The 27,899-nt window shown below is 61.6% G+C and overlaps 2 protein-coding genes across 6 annotated transcripts in view; both read right to left on the bottom strand.

Annotated features, from left to right (window-relative positions):
* Window positions 1-1,040: 1,040 nt before the first annotated feature.
* Window positions 1,041-17,164, bottom strand: EHD2 (EH domain containing 2). The gene is made up of 5 exons (XM_058706743.1): window positions 16,688-17,164; window positions 15,860-15,957; window positions 10,281-10,693; window positions 5,713-5,877; window positions 1,041-2,926 (listed from the first exon to the last, which is right to left on the bottom strand). The coding sequence occupies exons 1-5, from the start codon at window positions 17,089-17,091 to the stop codon at window positions 2,375-2,377; spliced, it is 1,632 nt and encodes a 543-aa protein (XP_058562726.1). The 5' UTR covers window positions 17,092-17,164; the 3' UTR covers window positions 1,041-2,374.
* Window positions 17,165-22,850: 5,686 nt separating this feature from the next.
* The window catches only part of BICRA (BRD4 interacting chromatin remodeling complex associated protein), an 83,161-nt gene continuing 78,112 nt past the window's right edge, over window positions 22,851-27,899 (bottom strand). For all 5 annotated transcript variants that reach the window (XM_058706741.1, XM_058706739.1, XM_058706740.1 and 2 more), the window contains 5 exons: window positions 27,365-27,417; window positions 26,136-26,284; window positions 25,912-26,006; window positions 25,590-25,692; window positions 22,851-24,982 (listed from right to left, as the gene is read on the bottom strand). In XM_058706741.1, coding sequence (XP_058562724.1) covers window positions 23,871-24,982; window positions 25,590-25,692; window positions 25,912-26,006; window positions 26,136-26,284; window positions 27,365-27,417 — 1,512 coding nt within the window. In that variant the 3' untranslated portion in view covers window positions 22,851-23,870. The remainder of the gene's footprint in view (window positions 24,983-25,589; window positions 25,693-25,911; window positions 26,007-26,135; window positions 26,285-27,364; window positions 27,418-27,899) is intronic.

A 27,899-nucleotide genomic window follows, 5' to 3' on the forward strand; every position in this document is an offset into this window, starting at 1 on the left:
AACGAGATCGTTAAACGCACGTCTGGCGTCTAAACGTCTAAACGTTAGCTACTGTTACTGCCTCGCCCCCTGGGACCTCGTCTTAGCATCAACTGATCTTTGCTGTTTACAAATAAGGAAGGAAGCTCGGAGGCCCTTGGGCGCTGGCAACCGTTCCTCGGGATTCAGAGCCTCACAGGGGCCGTTCGGGAATGGAAAAGGAAGAAGGGACAGAGAGGGAGGGCGCCCCGCCGGGGGCCGCACGGCGGCGTCCCGCTGGATCCTTGCGCTGGGCGTGGGCAGGGTGACCTGCCCCGGGGCCCTGAGCCTCTGCGCCCGGGACCGCCCGCCGGGCTCGCACAGGGGTCTCCGCGCGCAGCCCGCGCAGCTCCCGTGTGGCCGCCAGGGGGCGCTGGGGGGCCGCGAAAGCGGGGCGAGCGCGCGTGGGCGGGAGGAGCGCGCGGCCAGCGTGTCCCGGGCGCCGTGGGTGTGGCCTGGGCGTGCGTCGGGGGTTCAGCCCGCGGGGTCTGCGGCGGAGCCAAGGCCAAGTCCCCCGGGCGTGAGAGCGCGGGCGCGCGCGCGCGCACAGGCTGGTCTTTGGGGGCAGCGTCCCCTCCTCTCCTCCGGGAGCCCGTGTGTCCCTGGCGTTACGTGACGCGAGGGGCGTACCAGGCTCTGCGCGCCGGCGCTCGGGGCGGAGGCCCCGAGGTGCCCAAGCCCCCGCGCACACAGCCCCACGCCCCGGGGCTTGGTTCCCAGGCCCCCGCGGCGGGAGGTGGGAGGGAGGGATGTCCCGGAGGGAGGGCCCCACAGTCACTTTTCTTCGGAAAATATGTTGGTCTGGCCCCCAGCCCGGGACCTGAGTCATCTGGCTCCGCTGAGTTGAGTCACGGCCTCCTCCCGTCCCGCCCCGCCCCGCCCCTGAGACCTTGGAGGGGACACCCCCACCCCCCGCTCAAGTCCCACCCAGGGCTCTCCTTCCCCGGGGCTCGGAGTGGGGGGAGAGCGATCCCCCCTTCCCCCACACACACAACCCGTCCCAAGACAGCCTGACTCCCACGTGGAAAGAAGCCTTGACTTTATTCGCTCTGTGGGGACGCCGTTTGCTGTTCGGTTCCCGGGCCCCTCCCAGGCATGGGGCGGGGGACGGGCAATGGGGGGGGGGGGGAGGATCCCAGCGAGCACCCTGGGGCGGGGCATCGTCCCCACCTAGGTCACCCTTCCCCATCTTTCCCGTGGGGTCCCCCCACCAGGGCCAAGCACTAGTCTGAGGTGAAGACACGGAAAGGTGGAGGTGGGGGGGAGGCGGGACGGGAGCGGCCCTTTTAAGGAAGAGGAGGGAGGGTTGTAGCACCAAGAGCCCCTCCCCCTCCCCCACGCACCCCCTTTGAAACGGGGACTAAAATAAAGCCCCGGGGCCTTTATATCTGGTAGGGGCTCTACTTAAATACGGGCTGATGGCAGAGAGGGCAGCCCACCCCCCCCACCCCCCCACCCCCGTCACCCTAAAATTCAGGCCACCAGCCGCGGGGAGCTTGGGGGAGGGGGCGGGCAGGCTGAGTTTTCAAACCAGGGCAGGTGGGCCGAGGACAAAAAGACCTCGAAGGGGGCACGGTACGGGTGAAGCCAGGATCCAAGGGGCTCTTCCGCGGCCTAAGAATTCTTATTAGAGCAAGGGGTGTGGCTAGAACGGGGGGGGGGGGGGGTAGGGGCTGAAGAGGGGTCCATCTGAGGAAGGAGGTTGGGTCTCCCGCTCCGAGCTCCCCGTGGTCCCAAGGCCTGAGAACATCATAGAGTGGGGGGCGGGGGGCTGTCCTTGTCTGGATGTCAAGAAGTGGGGCCGGGGGGGTACTTTCCCTTGGTTATTTGGAACAAATGGCCATGGAACTATGGAGAGAGGCGAGGATTCCTGCCCAGGATCGGGGATCAGACTGGTTAGGGCCTCGTGTGTGTCTGTGTCGCAGTGCAGGTGCTCTGTCCTGAGAACGTCAGTCCCCACCCCGAGGGCAGATCCATGTGTTCTGCTCTCTGCTGTAACCCCCAGGGCCTGGAGGAAGCTCTGTGCCTTCAAACATAGTAGGTGCTCAATAAATACTTGAATGGCCCACGATCGAATCGATGCCTCTGTGTGTCTGTGTGCGTGTGTTAAGGTCGGTGTGATGTGCCTAAGTATAGGCGAGGGTAGCGGTGCAAAGGCCGGGCAGGGAAGCCTTGCCCCTCCCCTGGTCCCCACGGTCCGGCGGTGGCGGATGGAGAGACCCCCCCATCCTTACGGCTGGGAGGGTGGGCAGGCAGCGCGTGTGGCAGGCTGGGGCAGGGGCGTGCGTGCAGCCAGCTGGAGCTGGGGAGCCACAGCAGGGCGAGTGGGAGGGAGGGCCTGCAGGCAGTGGCCGGCTCACTCTGCAGAGCCCTTGTGACGTCGCTTGGAGGGCGGCACCAGGCGACGGGGCAGGTTGGTGGGCAGCCCGTGGCCCTCCAGCTTGGCCTCGATGAGGTGGCTGGCCAGGGCGAACTCCTCGTCATCCAGCATGCCGTCCCGGTCGACGTCGCTTAGCTTCCAGATGCGCCCCAGCACCGAGTTGGGGAGCTTGGTGCCCACCATCCAGGTCTTGGCCTTGGTGCCGCTCAGCTTGCCATCGGCCGGCACCAGGTTGTAGAAGATCTCGTCGTACTTGGACTTGTCCTTGGTCACCACCCACTCGGCCTCGTCGTCCGAGCCCTCCTCGCCGTCCTCCAGGGCCTCATCGGGCCCCCGCTCCACGAACGGGCCCATGTGGGTGCCCTCGAAAGCGCCGCCCTGCACGCCCACCTCGGTGTTCTCCAGCTCCTCCTGCCGCAGCAGGGGCATGAGCTTAGCGATGTCGTGGGTCAGCATCTCGTCAAGCGCCTCCAGCAGCTTCGGCTTCAACGAGTGGAATTTGGTGAAGTCGTGAGCCATCAGCAGCTCCTGTCGGGGGAAGGGGAGAGATGGGGGGGGGCGATACTGGGAAGTCAGGGGACATCATCCTCCCGGGTCCCCAGCCCCACCTGTCACCAGGACACTTGGGCAGCTCAAGTGGATGCTGCATAAGAATTCAGATACCTGTGCCACACGTTCCACTAGGGCACCCACCCCTCGGAAGACACTTGGGCAGCAGGGGCCCGGAGGCCCTCCCCCCCTCCCCGTGTCAGGTGTACCCCCAGAATCACTGGACGGTAGGGGGGCTGGGGGCCCCTCCGATGACTCAGCACACCCCTGGGTCTGCCCACCGTCCGTGGCACCCCTGGCTCCAGCCACCCAGCACCCCCACCGTTCTGCAAGCTAAGAAAATTCAGTTCCCACTGCTTGCTTGGCTCTGTTAACCCGCTTCTCAGAAACTCGCTGCCAAGTTCGGGAGGTTAGGTCCGAGGTGGCCAGATCGCTGGGAGGTCCTGGGACCCCCTCCTCCCCCAAGAAGTCAGCGTGTGCTACAGCAGCCGTGGGGGTGGATTTGCGGTCCTGCTCCTTCCCACGCGGTAGCTCGAAGTCACCTGCACCAGGAGAGTCGCAGCAAAGACCGATCCATTTCATGGCACCACCATCATTTCCGGAGCCAAGGTGGACAGGCCCGCTGATCTGGACATAGAGGGGTAGGGGCCCGGGCCCCAGGGCCAGGAGGCCCAGGTTCCAACCCGGCTCTGCCCCTTAGGAGCTGTGTGTCCTCGGGCGAGTGACTCCACCCCTCCGGGCCTCGGTTTCCAGATTTGTAAAAACAGAACCCTAACATCAGCACTCCCCTCATTTGGGGAATCGATTCATCTGGATAAGGTGTTCAAGACACGCTAACATAACTAACAGCTGCTGTGCATCTAGCCCAGCGGTTCTGGTTCTCAGCCAGGGGTGACGTTGCCCTTGCCCCGCGGACAGTTGGCAAGATCCAGAGACGTTTTTGATCGTTACCGCTGGGGGCAGCGGGGAGGGGCGGGGGGGGGGGGGGTTGCTACTGGCGTGCAGTAAGCAGGGGCCAGGAGGATGCACGGGACACCCCCGACCACGAACGCTCCGGCCCCCAATGTCAGCAGCGCTGAGGTCGGTCGAGACCTCGACGTAGCCCAAACTCCCCACCACACGCTGTACCCAGGGGGCTACAAGCACTGGCCGGTTCAGCAGCCCCAGCAATAGGTAAGTGCTGTCACCGTGCCCATTTTCCAGTGGAAGAAACCGAGGCTCAGAAAAGGGGACTTGCCCAGACTCTCGGAGGTTGCGAGCGGCCAGAACGAAATGCCCTGCACCGCGATTCCTCAGGGGCTTGGGTGAGCAAACGTCTCCGACCCAAAGGGCCCGGACTTGGAGTATCAGCCTCTTGCAGTCTCCAGACAGAGGCTCCGGCCGGGCCAGGGGAAGGGGGCGGGGTGAGCTAGTCCCCACGTCCAGGCCTGAGCCCGGACCTCTGTCCCCAGGTTCATCAGCAGTTCATCATCCACCCCAGGGCATGGCGCCCGGACCCAGGGATCTCCCCAACGCTGGTTAATCCTAGGCCTGGACACGCCCGGGGAGCCCCAGTATTCATTTGCCCCTTCTTCCTCACAACTGGCGTCCCTTGGGGAGCAGGCCCCCTAGAGGAAAGACTACATTTCCCAGCTTGCAGCCAGCTGTGGTCACATGACTAAGTTCTGGCCAATCGGATACCAGCACGCGTTGCATCCACAACCCTAGAATCGCCTTTTCCAAAAGACGGTAGTAACCTGTGCTTAAATTTAAACTAGTTAAGGGGCCCCGGGGTGGGGGTGGGGGTGGGGGTGGGGTGGGGGGGTGGGGGGGGTGCATGGGTGGCTCAGACAGCGTAGAGCCTGCTTAGGATTCTCTCTCCCTCTCTCTCTCTCTCAAAATAAATAAAAAAACAAAGAAATAAACTTCGGGGCGCCTGGGTGGCTCAGTCGGTGAAGCGCCCGACTTCGACTCAGGTCATGACCTCGCGGTGCGTGAGTTCGAGCCCCGCGTTGGGCTCTGTGCCGACAGCCCGGCACTTGCTTTACATTCTGTGTCTCCGTCCCTCTTTATGCTCTCGCGCTCGCGCTCTCTCTCTCTCTCAAAATAAACATTAAAGAATATTAAATTAGTTAAAATTAAAGAAAACCTAAACTTTCAGTTTCAATGGGGCCAGCGGCGACCATATTGGACAGCACAACGTAGAACATTTCCAACATGGTAGAAGGTGCTATTGGATGGCACTGTTCTAGAAAAAAAAAATCCTTAAAGAGAGTGTAGGGGTGCCTGGCTGGCTCGGTCCATACAGCATGTGACTCTCGATCGCTCTTGGGGTTGAGGTCAAGCCCCACACTGGGTGCAGAGACTACTTAAAAATAAAATCTTGAAAAGAAAAGAGAGAGAGAGAGAGAGACTGTATCATTATCTTTCCCTCCCTTCTCCCTCACCTCTTCTTGCTGACTGGAATGCAGATGAAATGGCTGGAGTTTCGACAGCCATTCTGTACCAGGTGGGGTTCTTGGAACCGGAAGCCAGACATGGAGGACAACTAAGAAGGGGACAGGGTCCCCGGCTCTGTAAAGCACCAAACCAGCCCCGGGCCACCTTCTAGGACTTGACGGAGAGAAGTCAACTTCCACCCTAACTACACCGGTTATTTGGGGTTTTCTCGTCTCTCGTCCTAACGCACAAAAGGAACCACGCCCTCCATCCCTCCGGTTTTCGAGGCCCCCACCCCCGAAGCCAAAAGCTGCCCCCTTCTGCCCCCCTCCTGGGCGACCTCCCACCTGCATTTTCTGGCAGTCGGGAAAGTCACCGGGCGATATGTGATGCTCCAGCTGAATCTTCGCAAAGATGACGGGCAACTTGAGGATTAACTGCTTCTTCTTGTTCTCCTTGCCAAACACGGAGGGCATCTCCTTCTTCAAGTAGCTGATGATGTACGCGTGTACCTGCGGGAAGAGAGTGCCCTGCCTGAGCCCCGCCGGGCCCCCGACCTACAGCTTCTTTCTTTATTTTTTTAACATTATTTATTTATTTTGAGAGAGGGAGAGCTGGGAGGGGCAGAGAGAGAGAGAGAGAGAGAGAGAGAGAGAGAGGGAGAGAGAGAATCCCAAGCAGGCTCCACGCTGCCAGCGCAGAGCCCGATGCGGGGCTCGAACTCACGCACCGTGAGATCACTACCTGAACCGAAATCGCGAGTCGGACGCTCAACTGACGGGGCCACCCAGGCGTCCCCAGAGCTTCCGATTCACGAGCTCTTGCCTCCTGCGTCCGTCCCCTCTGCTTTCACTACGTCTCTCCACCTGGGGTGCCACCGCCCCCATGGCACCTGTCGGCATCTCTCCCCCGCGGAGACACAGCAGGCATCCCCCTGGCCTTCCGGCTTCTCCTGCCCCTACAATCCCTTCTCCACGCAGCCCATGTGCCTACAAACTCTTTGGGGCCCTCAGTCATTTTTAAGAGTGTCATGAGCTCCTGTGACGGAAAGCTTTGAGAACCACTGCTCTCCATTATTTTGGCCGCTGGTGTTTCATCCGACATCCTCGCCCCGCCCCTGACCAACTCATTGTGTCAGTTTCCTCACCGGCCTTCCTTGTACCAGCATGCCAATCTTTCCCTGACCACAGGGCCTTTGCACGTGCCGCGCTCTGCCTGCAATTCTGCCCCGATCTCCCCAAGCTGGGTCCCTGAACTTCCTTTCGATGCCACCCTCCTCCCAGAGGCCATCTGATGAGTAGCAGGCGCCCCAACTACCACCATCCAATTCTTTTCTAACTTCACATCCCCCTCCCCCCGCCCCCGCAATGTTTATTGCACCTTATGGTTATTTTGCTTATCTGGTGGTTTGCTTACTCTGTCTCCTACCATCGGAATGTGAGTTCCAGGAGGGCTGGGACCTTATCTATTCCCTCTGTCCGCAGCACGGGCACAACAACGTGCACAGAAAGCGCTCAAGAAATACTTGTGGAGGAAAGCAATGAACTTGGGAACCTTCTGATCTCCAATCTCGTAAGTTATCAAAAAACAAACAAGGAGGGCAGATGAATGAACATTCCCAGTTTTTAACAGGAAGCTCAGTAATTAACTGCAAATGCTTAAATAAAAATAGAAGACATCTGGAAAAAAGACACAAGTGACTCCTCACGGGGGGGGGGGGGGGGGCTGCCTCCAGGGAAGATGCCCTGGGAGCTGATGGGTGGGATCAGGGACGGGAGGGGACACGTTTAACTGAGCTTAAATGCTCTGCCATGAGATGGTCTCAACCGTTCAACGCAAAACACTGGTTTTCAAGTTCTCTTCATGAATCATAGGTTTAGAATGCTAACAATTTTGGCGGCCCCTGGCTGGCTCTGAATCCTCATGACCTCCACCACTCTGCCTCCTCCAGCCACCCTGGGGCTCCTTGTTCAAGCCCGTTCCTGCCCCAGGGCCTTTGCACGTACTGGTGCCTCTGCCCGTACTGGTGCCTCTGCCCGGTAGGGCCTCCCCCCACACCTCCACCCTTTCCCTCCTTCATTCGGGTCTCTGCTTAGTAGCACCTCCTCAGGGAGGCCCTCCCTGACCTCCCTAAAACCAGTCCCTCACCAGTCTCCTTTCCTCTGCTTCATTTTCCTCCGCGGTCCTTATCGCATAAGCTACTATCGGCTCATTTGTTTAAGATCCACTTCCCCACCGAGACGTGATTCTACAAGAAAACAAACAAGCATCATCTGGTTCATCCAGATGTAACCCCATCTGGTGCTGTAACCCCGGGGGGCCTGGAAAAGTGCGGAAGCACGTTGTAGGTGCTCGGTGGCTGGCTGTCGAACGAACGTCACTGAGTCGCCGCAGAGAAGCTTGGGGAGAAGGCTCAGGGCCCCTTGGGCTCTTTAGAATCAGACCCTCCCAACATCTCGGCCTCCGGCATCAGAACAGGGAAATCGCCCCTTCGAGCAGCGATCGCGTCCACCAAAGGGCAGAGCCAGGTGACTCTATACGATACAGACGGGGAAACCGAGGCACCGAGGGGTAGTTACCAGGAGTCTGTTGGGGGGGAAGCGCGTGGAGAGGTAAACGGTGTGGGCTGTCGTCTGATGGCCGGACCCAGTCTGGCGGCATCGGACACGGGGAAGGAGTGGGGGACGCGGCGTAGAGGCGGGGCTGGCGAGGCTTGGTCACTGGGGGACCCTGCGTGAGCGGCACTGGGGAGCCACAGACGGCTCCGCGGCAGGAAAGCGAAGGAGAGGGCCGTGGGTCCGAGGGGGCCAATCAGGGCGGGGGTGTGGTCAAGCGGGTGGGCGGGGCCTGCGAGGGCGGGCCAATGGGGCGAGGGGGCGGGGCCGAGGGCGGCTCCTCGGGGACCCAGAAGAGGCAAGGCGGGAGGGCGCTGATGGCTTTTCCAGAGAGGAAGCGGGGGAAGGTGCCAGGAAGAGATAAGGTGGGAAGGCGGGCTGGGCCGGGGCGCGGGTCCCGGGCTCCGGGGTTTGTCCGGGTTTCCGGAGCCGCCCCCCCCCCCCCCCCCCCCCCGCCTGGCGGGGGCACCAGGTGTCCGGCCCGACCCCGCCCCTCTGTCCCACGGTCCTGGGCCCCGGCTCCCCGCCGCTGTCCCGTCCGCTTCCCCGAGGGGCCCCGGGGACAGGGGTCCGTGGGGCAGGAGGGCGAAGCAGGGCGGGGACCGAGAGAGAGGCGGAGGAGGACGGAGAGGGAGAGCTAGAAAGAGGGCGGGGGGAGAGACGGACAGAGAGAGGAGGCAGGGACAGGGGCCCAGAGACAGTCCAGGGCCCGGATGGGGGAGGAGGGAAAGGTGGATCCCGGAGGCTTGGAGGCACCCGCTGGGCCACGCCCTCCCAAGGAGGATTCCTGGGGTGGGGGTGGGGGTGGGGGTGGGGGGCGGGGGCCCTGAGTCACCCCCTCTCTGCTGCTCCTGAAACCACCACCTCGGGCTCTCCACCTCTCACAACCTCCCAGGCCTCCCTGCCTGCCCAGCTTCCTGCCCCACCTCCTCCCTGGCAGCCTCCCCTAAGAATGTTCCATTTGGCCTCCCAGAGCGCTCTCAAACCAGTGCTCTCCTCCCCCTCCCCAAGGCCCTGTTCTGATCCAGCCTCCTCCCCGTTCCTCGGTCCCCAGCCTCCTTCCTGGTCTCCGGCCCCAGTCTCACGGCCCTTGAATCCACCCGCTAGAAGGCAGCCCGAGTAGGACTCCGTCCCTCCTGTGCTCCGAACCCTTCCATGGCTCCCCGGCACCCCCCTCCACACTCGCCAGGACGCCGCGCAGCTTCTAGGCCACAGCCGTGGGTGGGCTGACTCCCACCCACCTCCCCAGCCTCGGATTCAGTTCCTTGCGCTGTCTACACCGGGTGCAACACTGCGATCTTCCCTCTCTCTTGAACTGGCCATGTGCTGATCTCCGGTCCAGGCACTCGCTGGTCCCACTATCTAGAATTCCCCTCCTCACCCTCCGGTTTGCAGCTCAGATGCCCTCTCCTCCAAGAAGCCCCCTGCCCCTGCCCCCCCCCCTTCCCCCCAGCTCCCCAGGACGGCTGCGTCATCGTCATCGCTGTCTGGGGCTGGGGCTGTCTCCTCCCCTGAACTGCTTCGGATCCTCAGTACCGCCCAACACAGGGCCAGGCACATGGGGGGTGTGGTTGAAGAAGAGTGTCTGTTCAAATGCCCTCTGTTCAGTAAGTATTGACTGAGCACCAACTCTGTTCCAGGCGCCGGGGACACGGCGGTGAACAAATTCAGACACCTCTGACTCTGTGGGGCTTAAATGCAGGCGGAGGCAGGCAGTGAACCCAGAAACTCCAAAGCACGCAGAACGCAAGGCAGTCATGACCGCCCTGAAGAAAACTACAGCGAGGCTTCAAGCAAGACGGGCGCGGGAGAGTTCTATAAACGGAGGGCGGGCAAGGCAGCTTTCCTGAGCAGGTTAAGCAAAGTCTGGTTGGAGGTGAGGAGTGCGCCAAGGGGACAGCCAGGTAGGAGAGGGGCGAGGAGTGGGGGGGGGGGGGGGCTTTCCAGGAAGCGAGAACGGTAGGTGCAAAGGCCCTGAGGTCGGAGCCAGGAGGACCGCGTGAAGTGCCACGAATGACGGGGAAGGGAGCGCAAGAGGAGGGCGGAGAGGAAAAGCAGCGTGGAGGTGGGTGGAGAGGCTGTGGACCACTGGGGGGTGCGGGGGTGGGGGGAGGGCCACGCCACCTTGTGCCACAATGACCCAGCCTGGAGGAATCTGTTAGACCAGACAACTAACCAATCGGAGAGCCGAGAAGCCAAGCGGACCGGACGGGGAGGCGGGACCAGGGCCGTCCCCGCCTCCGGCCACCGCTTCCCCTCCCCCCCCCCCCCCCCCCAGTCCCCCCCGCCGCGCGGCTCACCCGCACCAGCCGGGCCCTCTTCACCAGGTCGTTGAGCTTGCGCAGGGCGGCGTGGCGCGGCAGGCCCTGGATGTCCCGGAACAGATCCTGCTCCTCCAACTCGAAGAGGCGCCGGTTGTCGGGCACCAGGAGGGGCTGGGACCAGAAGGAGCCGATGTAGACGCGCAGCACCTCGGGCGTGCCCACCACCTTGCCCAGCGCCCACATGAGCGCCCCGTAGACGCGCATCAGCTGCTGTGTCTCCACCATGTCCGCCTTGTTGAGCACCACGCGGATCTTGTCCTCGTGGCCCCGGAGGGCGCCGATGGCCTCCGAGAACTCGTCCGAGATCTCCAGCTTGTGCGCGTCGAAGAGCAGGATGATGAGGTCCACGCGCTCCGCGAACCAGCGCAGCACCGCCGGGAAGTCGTAGCCTGGGGGTACGGAGCACAATGGGCGCGAAGGGCAGAGGTCAGCCCCTCCCGCCGCCGCCTCCCCTGCCCTCCAGCCTTTCTGAAGCATCCGCGCCTTTGGATTGATAGCGGACTGTAGGGACGTTCAGGTTGTTGACTTTCAAAACCCCTTCTCTGAGAAACCGCCCAGGCCCCCAAGTGCATCCCGCTCCTCTGCCCCCCCCCCAGCCCCCGGAATTTCTCCATCACTCTGACCCCAGCCCCCAGCCCCTCGGGCCATCTGGCTACAGAGGACTGATCACCTACCCCCCTTTCATTCATTCCTTAGGCCAATCCAGACCTATAGGTTGTCAAAATACTGAAGTGTTTCTTTTTTTTTTTTTTTTTTTTTTTTTTAATTTTTTTTTTTTCCAACGTTTTTTATTTATTTTTGGGACAGAGAGAGACAGACAGAGCATGAACGGGGGAGGTGCAGAGAGAGGGAGACACAGAATCGGAAACAGGCTCCAGGCTCCGAGCCATCAGCCCAGAGCCCGACGCGGGGCTCGAACTCACGGAGTGCGAGATCGTGACCTGGCTGAAGTCGGACGCTTAACCGACTGCGCCACCCAGGCGCCCCTGAAGTGTTTCTTAACAGACTCTCCGTGCTTCTATGACCCCCCGCCTCCGCGAGTCTCCCAAGTGCCACCATCACCCCAGCCCCGTCCTAGGACTTCTGGATCTCCCCACAATCCAGCCCCCAAAGAGTTCACGTTGGCTCTGGCTATGCTTTTGCCAGACAGATGGTAAATATTTCGAGTTTATTTAACAGTATTTACATCTCTGTAATGTAAACAGTATTTACAGCTCTTCTGTGTGCCAGGCTCTATCCTGGGCACCAGGGATGCCACAGAGAACACAGAGACAAGTCCTTGCCTTTCGTGCAGTATCTGGCTCGACAACTGGTTCCTGTATTCCTTCCTTCCTTCCTCCGCTCCCTTCCTTCCTTCCTTCCTTCCTTCCTTCCTTCCTCATTCACTCGTTCGTTCCCACTGTTCATTCTGCTGCTCACTTGTTCACTCAAACAGCGATGCTCAGGAGAGCAGAGAGGAGTGTTGGCAACCCCCTGACGTGGCAGCCAGGAAGACCTGGGTTTGAATCCCGACCCTGCCCCCCACCCCACCCCCAGCTGTGTGACCTTAAGCGAGTAGGAAACCTCTCTGAACTTGCGTTTCCTCTTCTGTGAAATGGAAGTCATGACGGAACATAACCTGTCGGGCTGTGGTGAGGACAAGGGAATAGAAACGAGCCAATATACATAAAGAGCCGAAGGGGCGCCTGGGTGGCTCAGTCCGTTGCGCATCTGATTCTTTTTTTTTTTTTAATTTTTTTTTAACGTTTATTTTTGAGACAGGGAGAGACAGAGCATGAACAGGGGAGGGTCAGAGAGAGGGAGACACAGAATCCGAAACAGGCTCCAGGCTCTGAGCTGTCAGCCCAGAGCCCGACGCGGGGCTCGAACTCACGGACCGCGAGATCGTGACCTGGCTGAAGTCGGACGCTTAACCGACCGAGCCACCCAGGCGCCCCTAACATCTGATTCTTGATCTGGGCTCAGGTCATGAGCCCAGGGTCATGGGATCAAGTTCCAGTGTGGGCTCCTGTGCTGATCTCTCTCTCTCTCCCTCTCCCTCTGCCCCTCCCTCACTCTCTCTCTCTCTCTCTCTCTCAAAAAAAAGGGGGGGGGGCACCTGGGTGGTTCAGTCAGTTAAGTGTCCGACCCTTGAATTCAGCTCAGGTAATGATCTTATGGTTCGTGAGATCGGGTCCCGCTTGGGGCTCTGTGCTGACATTGTGGAGCCTGCTTCGGATTCTCTCTCTCTCTCTCTCTCTCTCTGCCCTTCCCCTGCTTGTGCACACTCTCTCTCTAAATAAAAAAATAAATCTTTTAAAAAATAGAAAATCAAGGGGCACCTGGGTGGCTCAGTCGGTTAAGCGTCCGACTTCAGCTCAGGTCACGATCTCGCGGTTCGTGGGTTCGAGCCCCGCGTCGGGCTCTGTGCCGACAGCTCAGAGCCTGGAGCCTGCTTCGGATTCTGTGTCTCCCTCTCTCTCTGCCCCACCCCTGTTCACACTCTGTCTCTGCCTCAACAATAAATAAACATTTAAAAAAAAAAACCCTTTTTTTAATTAAAATAAATTTTTAAAAAATTTTAAAAAAATAAAAAATCAAGGGGCACCTGGGTGGCTCAGTCGGTTAAGCGTCCGAGTTCAGCTCAGGTCGTGATCTGTGGGTTCGAGCCCCGTGTCGGGCCCTGTGCCGGCAGCTCAGAGCCTGGAGCCTCCTTCAGTGTCTGCCTCTTTTTCTACCCCTCCCCTGCTTGTGCTCTGTCTCTCTCTCTCTCTCTCCCCAAAATAAATAAACGTTACAATTTTTTTTTTTAATTTTTTTTTCAACATTTTTTTTTTTTTTTAATTTTTGGGACAGAGAGAGACAGAGCATGAATGGGGGAGGGGCAGAGAGAGAGGGAGACACAGAATCGGAAACAGGCTCCAGGCTCCGAGCCATCAGCCCAGAGCCTGACGCGGGGCTCGAACTCACGGACCGCGAGATCGTGACCTGGCTGAAGTCGGACGCTTAACCGACTGCGCCACCCAGGCGCCCCACAATTTTTTTTTTAATTAAAAATAAGAGCCTAAAACGGTGCCTGTTTCAAAGAAGTAGCTTCAGGCATGTAAAACTACACCTCGATTAAACGGGTAAAAAAAAAAAAAGAAAAAAACCCAACAGCCTGGGAACATGGCAAGTACTCGAAGAGTCTTAGTTGCAACGCACACAGGACGCCGTGGGTGTGTCATTTAGGAACCACCCCAGGGCAGTGCCAGTCCTGTTCTCATCGGGTTCATGGTCCACCGAGGACAGGCCCAGAGTGGTCAGGATGGGCTGGGGGAGCCCAGCGGCGAGCACCTGACCCAGCCTGGGGGGGGGGGGTGGTGGTCAGAGAGGGCTTCTCGGAGGAGGGGACCCAACGGCGACCTGGGGGACGAGGAAGGAGTTAACTGGAGGAGAAGGGAGCCACCGCTGACTCCCCTGACGTCACTTCATCCTCCCCGATTCGACTCCTTGAGTCTTCAAAACAACCTCGGGAGACAGGCACTCCTATGATCCCCATGTTCCAGAGGAGGAAACTGAGGCAGGGAGACGTGACGGGATTTACTCAGGACATGCAGGGAGGGGGCACAGAGCAGGAGCCCGCACGGGTACCTGTGCTCCCCCGAGGGGCTGGTGTTGGGCGCTCCAAGGAGGAAGCAGGTCCCCTGTGGCCCCTGGGGACTGGACCGGGTCGGTGGGGGGGGGGGGGGAGCGACACTGTTTGGGGGGGAGGAAGGGCCGGGTAACCAGAGGGACGGCATCTGGGGCTCCCTCCGTCCCCAGTGGCTACACACACACACACACACACACACACACACACAGGCTAGGATTTGGAAAGTGTGTCTCATGCGGGGTGGGAGGGAGGGAGGGAGACTGAGTCAGCGTGGGAACAAGAGACGTGGCAGAGAGCACCCGGGGGTGTCCGGCCGGCTATGGCCCTCAACGCAGGTACACCGTGCTCAGCACGCCCACGGCGCCTACTGTGTGCACACACCGAAGTTCCTGGCAGGGTCTGACCCTTAATTTTAACCCCCTGTGCAGCCTAGGGAGGCTGATACTCTTATCATTCCCATTTTACAGATGGGGAGACTGAGGCAGGGAGCGGTTAAGTGGCTTGCCCCGAGGGCACGGGCTAAAACCGGCAAAGCCCCGGGGTGCCTGGGTGGCTCAGTCGACGGAGCCGCAGACTCTTGGTTTCAGCTCGGGTCATGATCTCAAGGTTCGGGGGTTCGAGCCGCGCCATCAGGCTCCGCGCTCACAGTACCCAGGCCGCTTGGGATTCTGTCTCCCTCCCGCTCTCTCTGCCCCTCACCCGCTCGTGCTCGCTCTCTCTCTCTCTCTCTCTCTCTCAAAATAAGTAAATAAACTTAAAAACAATTACAAATATCAGAGCCCGGATTCGAACCCCCCACCAGAGTCTCCACGATGCTACGGTCACACACATGTGTGTCCCCGGATATTATATACACGCTTCCCGCCAATGCGCCCCACGAAGTCACATCCAGCTACAATCAGAGGCACAGACTCCCAGACCCCCCACCCCCCACACACACCCATACAGACAGACCTCCTCTTCCTCTACCCACCCTGCCAGGGAAGGACACCCCTACTCTCTCCTCCCCACAGCCTTCAGCCGCCACCCGGCACCCCTCCCTCTCTCCCAGGCCCAGCCCCAGGAGGCAGCGCCCCAGGAACCCTCAGCCCAGCCTCTTGCCTCCCCCCTCAGGCTGACTGCCAGCCCGCCCTCTGATCGGTTCTGCAGCTGCCCCCTGCCTCTTTCCCAAGGGGACGCGCGCCCGCTGGGCAGCGGCCAGGGACGCCGTAACCCTCCTCGCCCTCGCCCTGCCCCGCAGCCCAGCCTCCCGTCCCCTCTGCCCCACAAGACGGCCTCCTTTGCCCCAGTCCCGGGCCCCTGAGGCCAGGCGGGCGCGGGACAGAAACTGGGGGGGGGGGGGGGGGCTGGCGAGGGGGCGCAGAGGCTGAGCTGGCTGGGCTGGGGTGGGGGGCCGACTCCCCCGGGGCCCCCGCTGGAATTCACCCCCCTCGCTGCTCCCCCTGCACAGCTGTTTATAAATTCCAGGCCGGGCCTTGGCCGGTGCCCAGATTCCCCCTCCCAACCCCTGCTCAGCCCCATCTTCGGCCCAGACGTTGAAGCCAGGAGCGTGCCTGGGGGCGGGGGGTGGGGGGGGGGGTGGGGGGCGGGGCACGCCCAGGGCCTCCCTGCCCTGCCTCCGCCTCCTCTCTGGGCCTCCTGTCTCTGGGTAAGGCTGCCGGGCACTCAAATCTCTGTCTCTGACTTGGCGTATCTCCCTCTGTCTCTCTCGATCTCTCCCTCTCCATCCTCCCGACCAGCCCAGACACGGGCTGCACCCTGTTCCCCCGTGTTCACGCACACGCCTCCCCGGTGCCCTCAACGTGTGGAGACACGGAGGAATCACAGCCTCCCATGGGCTCCCTTCTGCTGCCCGGCGGCTGGGGCCAGCTGACACGGGCCCATGTCCCAGCAGAGGCCGGGCCGCCTCCTCCCTCAGGCTCAGCCGTCCGGCCCCACTCACCGCGGCTCACTCTCTGTTTGGTGCCTGACAGGATGCCCGGGGTGTCGATGATACTAATGCTCTCCAGGACCTGATTGGGCAGCTGGGCACACATGAACCTGAGGCAGAGGGGGAGGCAGGGGTCAACGCAGGGAGAGGCAGGAGGAGAGGCCACAGAAGAAGGCAGACGAGGGCTCCACAGAGGGTGAATGAGGCAGAGAGCAGGAAGAATCTCGAAAGAGAAAAGGAAGATCAGGACAGAGAATAAATAACACTTAAGAAAAAAAGAAGAAAAATCAGGGGCGCCTGGGTGGCTCAGTCGGTTGAGCGTCCGACTTCGGCTCAGGGCGTGAGCTCACGGTCTGTGGGTTCGAGCCCCGCGTCGGGCTCTGTGCTGCCGGCTCAGAGCCTGGAGCCCGCTCCGGATTCTGTGTCTCCCCCTCTGTCTGACCCTCCCCTGTTCACACGCCCACTCTCTCCCTCCCTCTCGAGAGTAAACAGTAAAAAATTAAAAAAAACAAAAAAATCAGAGCTGCTGTTCACTGAGCACTTACTTTGTGCCAGGTACTCGTGTGTGAGCGGGGACCGTGGTTATCCCCATGTCCCAGATGAGGCTAAGAGAGGTACAGAGAGGTTAAGTCATTTGCCCAGGGCTGCCCAGCTAGAAAGGAGTCGGACCCAGGCAAGCTGGCTCCATGGGCCCTAGAGGGGGCGGAAGAGCAGAGGCAGGAAGGGGGGAGGGTCTGGAAGAGAGAAGGGAATTGGGGCTGAAAAGAAAGCAACGCATGCAGGGCAGGGACGGAGGTGCCAGGGACCGGAAGTTGCCCCCCTGCGTCTCAAAGTGCCTACCTATTGAGGAAGGCGTTCCCAAAAGGGTTGAGCTTGCGGAATGGCTTGTCCGGGTCAACCACGAGGGCGTTGCCCGGCACGGTGCCCTCCGTGTCCCCGTGCATGACGGCCACAAAGCAGTCGGTGGTCGGCTCGGGCCCCACGCGGGAGCCCGGCACCTCCTGCTCCAGCAGGTACTGGATGAAGCTGGTCTTGCCCGTGCTGTACTGGCCGGCCACCAGCACCATGGGCTTGCCGTCGAAATCGGCGTCCTCCAGGGCCGGCGAGTGGAAGGCCCCGAATCGATAGTGTTCCTCAAGGGGCAGCAGTTTGGTGCGGTACAGCTCCTTGAGCGACGAGGTCACCGTGCGGATGGCCTCGGGCTGCTGGCCCCGCGCCCCGCTCCGTTTCAGCCAGCTGAACATAGTGGCCGAGCACTGCCCACTGGGCTTGCCGAGGGAGACGTGCAGGGCCCCGGGGGAGTTGCCTGCGGGAAGAGGAAAGGGTGTTGGGGGGGGGGGAGCTGCCTGGTGGAGGGGGAGGAGGGGGAAGGGGGCCGGAAGGCGGGGTGGGTGGAGGAGGGTGGGAAATGGGGAGAGGGGGAGCAGCAGAGAGCACTGATGGTGCAGGGCAGGACGTGATGGTTCATGGGGGAGGCAGGAGGAAGAGAAAGAGGTTACCAGTGGAAGCAGGATTGGACGGGGACCGAGGGATGGACAAAGGGAAGGCCGTGGGCGCTGCCTGGAAGAAATGTATTCCTTCATCCGCTGTTCATTCTTTCCTTCCTCCCTTCCCTCCCTTCCACCGATTCACACATTTTCACTGAAACCATGGGTCCGGAGCTACGGATCCAGAAACAGGACTGAGACTGGCCCGTACCCACTCGGAGCCCCCATTGAGGGGAGGACGCGGCACCGAGCAGTCAGTGATGCCTGGGAAATGCCGGGCAGTGGCAGCAGAGGGGGGGGACGCGGTGAACTGACCACAGGATCGGCAAACTCTGGCCCAGCTGACTGTTGAGCTGCTCGCTTCCGTGCAAAACAAGGATGCGGCGCAAAACAGGCAGAGCGGATGGTGTGTGCCAAGGCTGGGAGCTGTGAGACACGTGGAGGAGGTTGCTGGACACAGGAGGGGTGACAACTAAGGCTGAGGAGTTGCCAGGGTGCAACTCAGGTACAGAGACCTCAGGGGATCACAAGAATAATAACATTAACGATCGCTGCATTCCAGACACTGCTCTAACTCGTTTCACCTTCGTAACAACATTGTGAGATAGGGCTGTTGTTATCCCCACATTTCTGACTCACAAAGCGGGCTCGCTCACGAAGACAGCAATAACTTGCCCCAAATCACTTGCTTAGAAAGTGCGCGGAGTCTGGGACTCCAGGCAACCTGACCGCAGAGCCTGCGCTCGTAAGTCTAAGAACTCAGGAGGACAGAATCACCGACCCAGCAGCAACAAGCACCCCCAGCACCCAGACTGTGTTCTCTATATTCCCTTACTATCTTTTCATTCTCTGTAGGATCTGTAGTGCTGCCCCCTCTTTCATGCAGGATATCAGTCATTTGTGTCTTTTTTTTTTTTTTTTTTCTTTTTTCTCCTGGATCGGTCTCAGTAGATGCTTCTAATGTTACCGATCTTTTCACAGGACCAGCTTTGGGTCAGATTGGAGTCTCCAGACACCATTTGCCATTAAAAAGCAAAACGAAGCAAAACAAGACAAAACCAAACCACGAAAAACAGGGCTCCTTGGAGAAATGGCTGTTGCCAGGGCTGGGGCAAGGGAAGAATCAGTGAAGCTGCCTCAGGTAGTGGGAAGGTGCTCAAAGATGGGGCACAGGGTGTCAAAGGTGTGGCACGGGGACACAGGGGCCAGCCTGAAGGAGCCCCCCACTGGCCAAAGATGGGACGATTTGCGCATCAAAATGAACTGTCCATCAGAAATGTTAAAATCCATAAAATCACAAGGATACGCAAAGGAAAAGAGATAAATAAATAAACAGGAAAAGAGAAAGGGAGAGAGTGCCAGAGAGGTAAAGGAGAGGCAGGAGCTGGGAACTGGGATGTTGGCAGAGGGAGGGGGCCCTGGGCGGTGTCCCAGGCAGGGAGGCGTCTGACGGACAATTTGGGGGTGGCTGGACAGGCCATGGGTTGGAGAGGCAGGAGGGAGGAGTGGGTGAGGGCACTAGAGGGAGATTCTAAGGAGGGGATCTCTTCTGGCTGAGAGGGTGGGGAGGCGAGTTGGGAGTGGGGGACACTGAGCACGACCGGGAAGGGTAAGGAGGGCAGGGGGCACTGTTACAGACTGGAAGGAAGGAGCTGGAGGGAGTCGGGAGCCCAGGAGGTTTCTTGGAGGGGTGGCACTGGGCACATCGGGGCCACCGTTACACACTCCGGGGAGGACGGAGGGTCTTAGGGCAGCAGGGGAATCATCCGGGGCCAGGTCAGGCTCCTAGGCTCCGTGGGCGGGAGCTGGGAAGCGACAGCTGCGGTCGGGGGCCACTCACCGATGGGGCGCGCAGGCGGCTGCACCGGGCTCGACGGGGGGGGGGGGGGGGGGGGGTGTCCCGCGGGGATCCGAGGCGCCCGGGGAGCGGCCTGTGCTCGAGGTCCCGTCCGGAGCCGTCTGAGCCGGGTGGGGCCCGGAGCGGGGAGGAGAGAAGGGAGGGGCGGGGGGGGGGGCGGGACCAGGCGCCCCCCCTCCCCAAACCGGGAGCCCGGCCTCTGGCGCCCCCTGGTGGGGGAATGGCCGGGAGGCTTCTCGGGACGGGTGTCAGAGCGGGACTTCTGACCCTGGGCTCAAAATCCGTTCCGCCTCCGACGCCGGGCCACTCACGCCCGGGTCTGTCCCTCCTCTTCATGTGGGAATACTGGTATTAATACGACCCAACAACAACGACAGCAGCGGGCCACGTGGGGGGCTCGGTCGGGTGAGCCTCCCCCTCGGCTCAGGCCGTGATCACACGGTGTGTGAGCTCGAGCCCCGCATGGGGCTGGCTGCTGTCCGTGCAGAGCCCGCTTCGGATCCTCTGCCGCCCCACCCCCCTCCTTACCTCTGCCCCTGACAGCTCAGAGCCTGCTTGGGATTCTGTGTCTCCCTCTCTCTCTGCCCCTCCCCTGCTCACGCTCTGTCTCTCTCTGTCTCTCAAAAATACACGGCAAAAAAAAAAAAAAAAAAAAAAACCCAGAAACTGTTAAAGTGGTAAATTTCACATTATGCATGTTTGACCACAATTACATTAAAAACAACAACAGTTGGAGAAGGAGGCCCGCAAGGCTGGGAGCTAGTGATGAGCTTTGGGGCGTCTTGGACCCCGAGGGAGGTGTTCTGGGCCTCTGTCTTTTTCCAGATGCTTCGGCTGTGGAAAAGGAGACGCCACAGGCACCCACCGAGCCGCTTCTGCTCCTTCTGGGATCTGGGAGCAAGTGAAGTGGGGACCCCAGGGGGCGAACTTTGCAGGAGCTGAGACCAGTTTTGATCCCCTCCCCCGGCGGGTGGGGGGCTCTGGTTCCTGCACTGCCCTCTTGGGAAGGCCTTGCTGCCGGCCCCCCAGCTCCCCGGGAAGCTGGCTGGGCAGAGGCCAAGATCGTGGGCTTGCAGCCAGAACGCCTGGCGTGCGGCCCAGCCTATCATGCCCTGCACCCCTCGGGGCCTCAGTTTCTTCACCCGCGAGCTGGGGCGATCAATCCCCACACTGGGGCTTCTGGGAGGCCCAAATAAAATATCCCGGAGGGGAAGGGCTCGAAACAGTGCCCTTGAAGTGTTCCAAAAACGTTAATCATCCCCGGTCGGGCCGCATGCAGCCAACCTTCCAGAACTTCCGCGGAAATCGCCCCCAAACTTTTTTGGCGCAGCCCGGAGCGTGCAGGGTTCCAAGGATGTTAAGAAGCGTGTTCTTCGGTGCTTTATTTCGCACGTGGGGAAGTAGACAGCTAGCAGTGGGGGGGAGCGGGGGTCGTCTCTCTTTCCTGAGACCCCCACATACCCGCTTCCCCGGCCACAAACAGCCCCAAGGGCCTGAGGAGAAACTGGGCGCATCGCCCTGGTCCAGACGCGCCCTGGGCACCTGGGCCTGCGGGCTGGGCTCCGTTTCCGCGGTCGCCCCATCTGTTCCCTCCACGGCCGCCAGAGGGCGCCCAGGAATCCCAAGTCCGCTCACAGCCCTCTGCTTAGGACCTTGGCCTTGTCTCCCCCTGGCTCGGCAAAATCATGGCCATGAAGCACAGGGTTCTACACCATAGGCCCCGCTGGGTTCCCTCGGATCTCACGTCTCGGTCCCTCCCTCCCTCTCCCACCCTCCAAGATTCCAGCCACGTGGGCCGGCCTCCTTGCAAGTCTGTTAACCCCCCAGGCGGGTTCCGGCCTCAGAGCCTTTCTGCCTTGGGTGCTTTCCCCCCAAGATCTCACTGGGGCTCCCTCCACCATTTCATGTATGCCTCTGTTCAAATAGCCCCTCCTCAAAGGAGTTTTCCTTTCCCACCGATCCTGAGGGTCTTAACGTGCAGTTCCACAGGTTGCCCACTGCACAAAGCACTCACCCAATGGGCGAGCGGGGGCTGGAGTCCAGCTCACACTCTGCTCTTCAAAACTCAGTGCCCAGGGGGCACCTCCTGGGTGGCTCAGTCCGTTAAGCCTCCACCTCTTGATTCGGGGCCGAGGCCATGGACTCCGTTTGTGAGTTCCAGCCGTTGTGGGGGCTCTGCGCGGACAGCACGGACGCGGCCTGGCATTCTCTCTCCCTCTTTTCCTGCCCCTCCCCTCCTACTTCTCTCTCAAAATCAATTAATTAATTAAAACAAACACAAACACAAAACAAAACAGAACCTCAGTGCCCAGAAGAAAGGGGCGCCGTTTTCTCATTCACACAAAGGCGTCCTAGGACCGGACTAGCCTTGTCTGTCCATTCCTCTACCCCGTCTTAGGAATTGTGTCCCCCCCCCCCCCCGGAAGCTGTGCCGATGTCCCCGCCCCCAGCACCTGTGAATGTGACCTTATTGGGAGACAGGATCTTTGCAGATGTAAGCAAGTGAAGACGAGGCCACACTGGGGAAGGGTTGGCCATCTTCCAATATGGTTACGGTCTCCTTTTAGGAGACACCGGGGCTGGTTAGCCCCAAGGCTAGAACCATCAGCCGGAAGGTCAAGTTAGGACCCCCACGCCATGGTGCTGCCGGCGCCTTGGCATGGGACATCCAGCCTCCAGAACGGGAAAGAACAAATGTCTGCTCTTTGAAGCCACCCAATTTGTGGTACTTGGTGTTACGGTGGCCCCAGGACCCTAGCACACGCCGCTCGACTATTCTTCCCCTGACGCTGCGCGCATTTACAGGCGATCCTCATTGTTTCCGGATGCCCTGTCTGTGACGTCATCCGCTTGTTAAAATTTACTGGTACCCCCCACCCCCAAACTCGCAGACAGATGCGGACCGGCAAAACACAGGAGTCGTCCCGCACGCGTAGTTTCCGGCGAAGGTTGAGCAAAGCCAACGCCCCGCCCTCTGGTGTCAGCTCTCGTCCCGACAGGGGTCCTTTTCAAGTTGTTTGGTGCCATGTTTTCACGTTTTTTGGGTTTTCGTCGGCGACGTCGCGGTGGAAGGTGCCCTGGTGCAGGGCTGTCCGGCGTTCCTAAGCGCCAGAAGGCCGGGATGTGCCTTACGCAGACCGGCCGGGTGTCGGGCAAGCTTCGTTCAGGCCTGAGTCACAGCGCTGTTGGCCAGGAGCCCGATGCGGACGGATCAACGACATATATGAACAACACGTCTTTACAGAAATACACGTATCCAGCAGCTTAGGAAAATGTTGTGACTGATCGTTGGTGGGAAGCTAACCTCCTGTTTCCTCCGGGAGGCGCACTTCAGTATTCGCGGATTCGGCCTTCGCGGAGACCACAGAACTTTATGGGGGGAACGGTAAGAATCACCCGTGTTTGGTTTAACTGCTTTCCGTCGCCGCTTCTCCCCCAGGGTAGGGGCTTCTGTCTGCCCTGCTCGGCCGCCCGCACCCCTGTGCCTAGAACAGGCACCCGACAGGCGTTCAACAAATATACGTGGAATCGAGCCCTCACGATGCCCTTCCCCCCGCTCAGGTCCGGACCCACCCCCTAGACTTCAAACCACTCCCCTCGCCCTCCCTCCCCCCCCCCCAACAAAGACCCAAAAGCAATGGGGCCGAGACAGAGTCGGTACAGTTTTAAAAAAAGGATCAGTTTTTTTAATTTACAAGAGTTCTAAATGTACAGAATTCTCCTTTAAAAAAATCGTTATACACAATAAATACAGTACAAAAAAATTTATCTTACAGTACTAGTTTTTGTCTCCGAGATTTCAAAATCTGGCGCGGGTGGCTGGCGGCAGGAAGAACATTGGGAAGACTGGCTGGGGTGGGGGTGAGGGGTGGAGGGGTGGGAGGGAGACCCCGGTTTCCCGTTTGGGAGGTGCTCGGATTTTAAGTCGAGGGACGGGAGGGTTCGAAATCTCTCTCTCTCTCTCTTGCTCACTCGAGCACACACACGGGGGGGGGGCAGGGACACAGGACACGGAGCTGGACGCACACACGTGGATGTAACACGGTGCCCGCGGGCACAGCCCTCCGAGAGGGGGGCCCCCCCCGGGACGCTGGCTGACGCCCGCCCTGCCCTGTGGTTCTTCTTACAGCCTGTGGGGGGCGCTAGAGAGAGAGAGAGAGAGAGGGGGGCTGGGCGAGGCTGGCAGGGACCCCCCTCCCCCAGCCCCCCCAGCTTTGAGCGCCCTCGGCGCGTGGGTCTGTGAAGCCACGCGGACGAGCCCAGTCCGGGGACACGCGTGGGGAGCAACCAGGGTACCTGCAACCCCGGCAAACGCACACGTGCCCCCCACCCCCACCCCCCGACGGTGGGGCAGAGCGTGGCAGGAAGCGGGAAGAAATAGGAAATGACGAAACACCGGGATCGCCCCCACCTTTGGCAGGGGGGCGTTTTACATCACAGCCCCCTCCCCGAAGTCCCCCGATCCCACACCCAACAAGCCCGGCTGGCGCGGGAAGTGGGGGAGGGGGCCTTTGTGACTCAAATAACTTAGGCAAGAAAAACTGTCGGGGGATCCCCGGCGGCTCGTGTCCCCCCCAGGAGGCTGAGGTCAGGCGCCCGGCCGGGCCCCCCCACCCCCACCCCGGCGTCCGCACGGACCTGGGGAGGCGGGACAGGGGAAGGGAAGACCAGCCCGGTGTTATCTGTTCAACGTCCTGGCGCCGAGGCCGCCGTTGTGACTGGAGGGCGGGTAGGCCTCGGGCCTGTGCAGCGGCGACGGGGAGGCGGGCGCGACGGCCGTCGGGGCGGCGTGGGGGTACGGGGGTGCAGGTGTCCGACCCGGGGCCTGCTGGAGGTTCAGGATGCTGTCGATGGCGCTCTGGAGGTGCTCCGTGAGCGTGTCGTCCTGCGGACTGTCGCTGGAGAAGCTGGCCTGGTCCACGTCGGGCGACTCGGACTTGCGCCGCTTGGCGGGAGGCGCCTCCCAGGCGGGATCCCGGCTGCCGCTGCTCTGCCCGCCGCCGGCCGCGGGCTCCGGCGGGGCCCCCTTCAGCATGCGCTGGTACAGCTCGTCCTCCACCGCGGCCAGCTCGCGGATGAGCCCGCTGGTGGCCTCGTCCACTTTGGCGGGCGGCGGCGGCGGCGGTGGCGCCGGGCTGCCGCCCCGGGCTCTGCCGGCCCCGGCCCCCTCCCCCGCCCCGCTGCCCGGGGCCTCCACGTTCTCGCGGTACGTCTTCCGCAGGGGCAGCCGCGGGCAGTGCGGGGCCAGGGCCGCCGCCGGCTTGCGGTCGGTGGCCGGCGGCGGCGGCGGGTGGTCCACCGTGCCGTTCATCTGGCCGGTGGCCGGCGGCGGCGGCGGCGGCCGGGGCGGGGGCTCGGCTGCCTTGAGGGCGGCGGGGGGCGGCGGCTGGTGCACAGGGTCCAGGGCCGTGTTGTGGACCACCTTGCTGAGCCCGGCTTCCTGCTTGATCTTGAGCTTGAGGCCGATGCGGCTGCGGGCCTCGTAGGTCTTGATGGGAGGGCGGTTGCGGGAGGGCATCGGGCCGTCCTCGTCGGCGTCCAGGGAGGAGGCGGCGGAAGAGGAGGAGGAGGAGGAGGAGGACAGGGAGGAGGACGCCCGAGCCCAGGTCACGGAAGGCGAGCCACCCGCCCCTCCGTGCCGAATCACCAGCTTGGTGGGCAGGTGCAGAGGGGGCTGGGCGGGGGCCCCGGACGCCGAGGACGGCGGTGGGCCGTGGCCGGGGAGCCGATGTCCCTCGGAAGAGGCGGCGATGGGGAGGCCAAGGGAGCGCGAGGAAGACACGTACTCGTCTGCAAAACCAGGGGGCCGAGAAAACGCGCGGGGGTTAGGAGAGGCGCGAGGCGCCCGCGAAGGGCGCGGCCAGGGGGAGCCCCGGTGCGGCGAGCAGCCCGCGGCCACCAGCCGCCGGGCCGCGGGCTGAGGCCCGGGCTCATCAGGCCCTCAGGACGGACACACGGGTGGCTACGACGCCCCTGCCATTCCCAAATCCCCCTGCTGTGCAAGCAGGAGTCGGCCGCTGTGAATGGCCCTTACATTGTGTCACCCAGACGCCTTGCTGACTTCACCCTAGTCCTGGCTCTGCTCCCCCGCTTTTCTATCTCCTGGTGGCTGCGGGGGGGGGGGGTCCCCTCTCTGCCAGGATGGAGTGCAACAGACACACAGTGATGAAGGAAACGAACCCCCTTCTCTCTGGTCTCAGAGCCCGCAGGTCAGGCTAGATAGACCCAGGCACTGCGCGGAGGCGAGGCTCGGGCGCCTCCTAGTGGTAGGAGGTAAGGCCACGCACCTCTCTTCCTCCCCAACCCCCCTCTAACTCCAGGGCAGGGGCACCAGTTGGGGGGCACCTCGCCCTCCCCTTCCTCCCCTCCCCTCCCCTCCCCTCCCCTCCCCACCCACCGGGCTTCTCCTTGGCCAGTTGTTTGTCCAAGGCAAGAGTGGTCTTCTCCTCCTGAATGAACATTCGGTCGATCATGACCATCTCCGCTGAGGGGCTCACCCTCTGAGGGGGGAGAAGAGAGAATAGCAGCCAGGAGGGGGAGGGCCCGGGGGGAGGGGGGGGGGCAAACCCAGAAGGCTGGGAGCAGATTCCAAACTGTCCTTCTTGGGATCTGACCACCAGCCTCCCTCCCTCCCTCCACCCTGCCCAGAAGGGGGGGGGGGGTGGGCAAGGGGAAAAGGGCGGGGTCTCTCCCGGGGAGGAAGGGGGACAGCGCCCTACCCGGGACTCCTCCAGGAGCAGAAGGCGGTATTTATTGAGCATGGCCTGGGTGCGTTTCAGCAGCTGCGTGGAGACCGTCTGAAACTCCTCATCCACTAAGGAAGAAGAGACAAGGTCCAGAGGCACAGACGCTGGGGGGGCGGGGCTCGCGCTGATCCTCCCCACGCTAGAGACCAGGTAGGGAGAGTCCCGGGGCGGGGCGGGGGGGGGGGGGGGGGGCTCACCTTTGTGGTAGTCGTTGGGGGAGGGGAGGGCACCCTGGTAAACGTGGTAGGGCAGGAGGCGATGCAGGGCATCCTCGAAGGAGGGGAAGGCTGTCTTGTAGTCAGGGTGCAGGACGGAGCCCTGATGTTTGTGCAAATGTTCCAGGAAACTGGGGGGTGGGGTGGGGTGGGGAGAGACGGCACGCACGCACAGGCACACGTGCGCGCACACACACACACACACACACACACACACACACACACACACAGAGCTGGTGGTGAGGCCGGGAGAAACCAGGTCCCGGCCCCGAGCCCCCAGGGGCCCCCAGTGCCCACAACCAGGGAAATGTCCTAATGCGTGCTGAGCAGCCTCGTTCTGTCTCACGGACTCTGGCAACAGCCCAAGGGAGTAGGCGCGCTCACTGTCCCCACTCTACAGATGAAGGACTCGAGGCCCAGAGGAGTGACCTGCCTCCACCCAGGGGACTCAGGGCGAGGGAGAGGCAGGGCTGGGAGCCGGAGGCCAGGGCTTCGAGCGCCTCCTCCCATGCTCTACTGTTCTGCCGTCTCCTGCCGCCAGGGGTCAGCATGTCCCCAGTCTGCCTCGGTCCCAACCGCAACCCTGGGAAGGGGGGTTTGGGAGGTGGGCGGGTAGGATCCAGTTCTCTCCAGGGCTGTTTTCTACCACAGCCCGTAGCGGTGACTTCTATCGCTTTATGGTGTGACTGTCTCTCCTGTGTTTTCACAGGATCCTTGTCCTGTGTTTTCAGAATCCAGCACAGGACTGGGCCCCGAGTCCTGACAAACACTTGCCGTGGAAGGGCAGACGAGACAGAGCATGCAGGCGAGCGCCCGAGGTCTACCCATCGCCCGCCCAGACCCCCCGCCCACCCAAATGTCCATCTATCCACCCCCACACCCATCCAGGCCCCCCATCGTCCACCCCAACGCCCGTCCACCCAAATACCATCCGAACAGCCCCGCGGACCCACAACGATCTACGCACCAACCTGGACTCCCATCCACCTCTTCCCTCGAACCCCCGCCCGTCTTACCAGCGTCCAGGAACCCACACCTGTTGCCCTGTGACCGCTACGACTCCCACCCCATTTTCTAGAGAGGAAACCGAGGGTCTGCGGGGGAATCCTATTGGCCCAAATCACACAGCTAACCCCTTCTGAAGGGTGGTCCCCACAGCCTGCTCCCCAGCCTCGGGAAGGCTGGGGGCGGGGCGCGGGGCGGCAACTCACCAGGCTTCTTTGCTGGGCTGAAGGGTGGGGGGTTTCCTCGACTTGCTCTCGTACTGCAGAAGGAGACCCGCGGGTGAGAGGTATCGGCACAGAGAGCCCTGCCCTCGGCGCCCGGACCCCCCTTCTACCTGGCCCTTGGCAAAGGTGAGCGGGCCCATGCCCCGCGCCCGCCCCCCCGCGGTGGGGTCCCCGCCCCGGGACCCGCTGCCTGTCACGCCGAACCTGCCTGGCTCTCTCCCGCCCCTTCTCCAACGTGGGTATCGGCCTCCCCCCGACCCTGCTGACTGTCTGGAGTCGCCCCCACTTCCCTCTCGGCCACCGGCAGCGATCTGGCCTCCGAGGCCCTCCCAGACACTGGCATCCTGGTCCCTCCACCGGCTGTGTTCTTGCCTTCCCTCCTCCCCCCTCTGCCCTGCACTTCCTGCAGCCGGTCTCTGCCTCAGTCTCCCCCACACTGCTCTGCCCCCCTCCAGTCTGGGCCCCCCATGGCACGACTCCCCAACCCTTCCCTCCTCCTCCAGCCTCAACCTCTCCC

The sequence above is a fragment of the Neofelis nebulosa genome, chromosome 17 (genome assembly GCF_028018385.1).
Source record: "Neofelis nebulosa isolate mNeoNeb1 chromosome 17, mNeoNeb1.pri, whole genome shotgun sequence".
Classification (NCBI taxonomy): domain Eukaryota; kingdom Metazoa; phylum Chordata; class Mammalia; order Carnivora; family Felidae; genus Neofelis; species Neofelis nebulosa.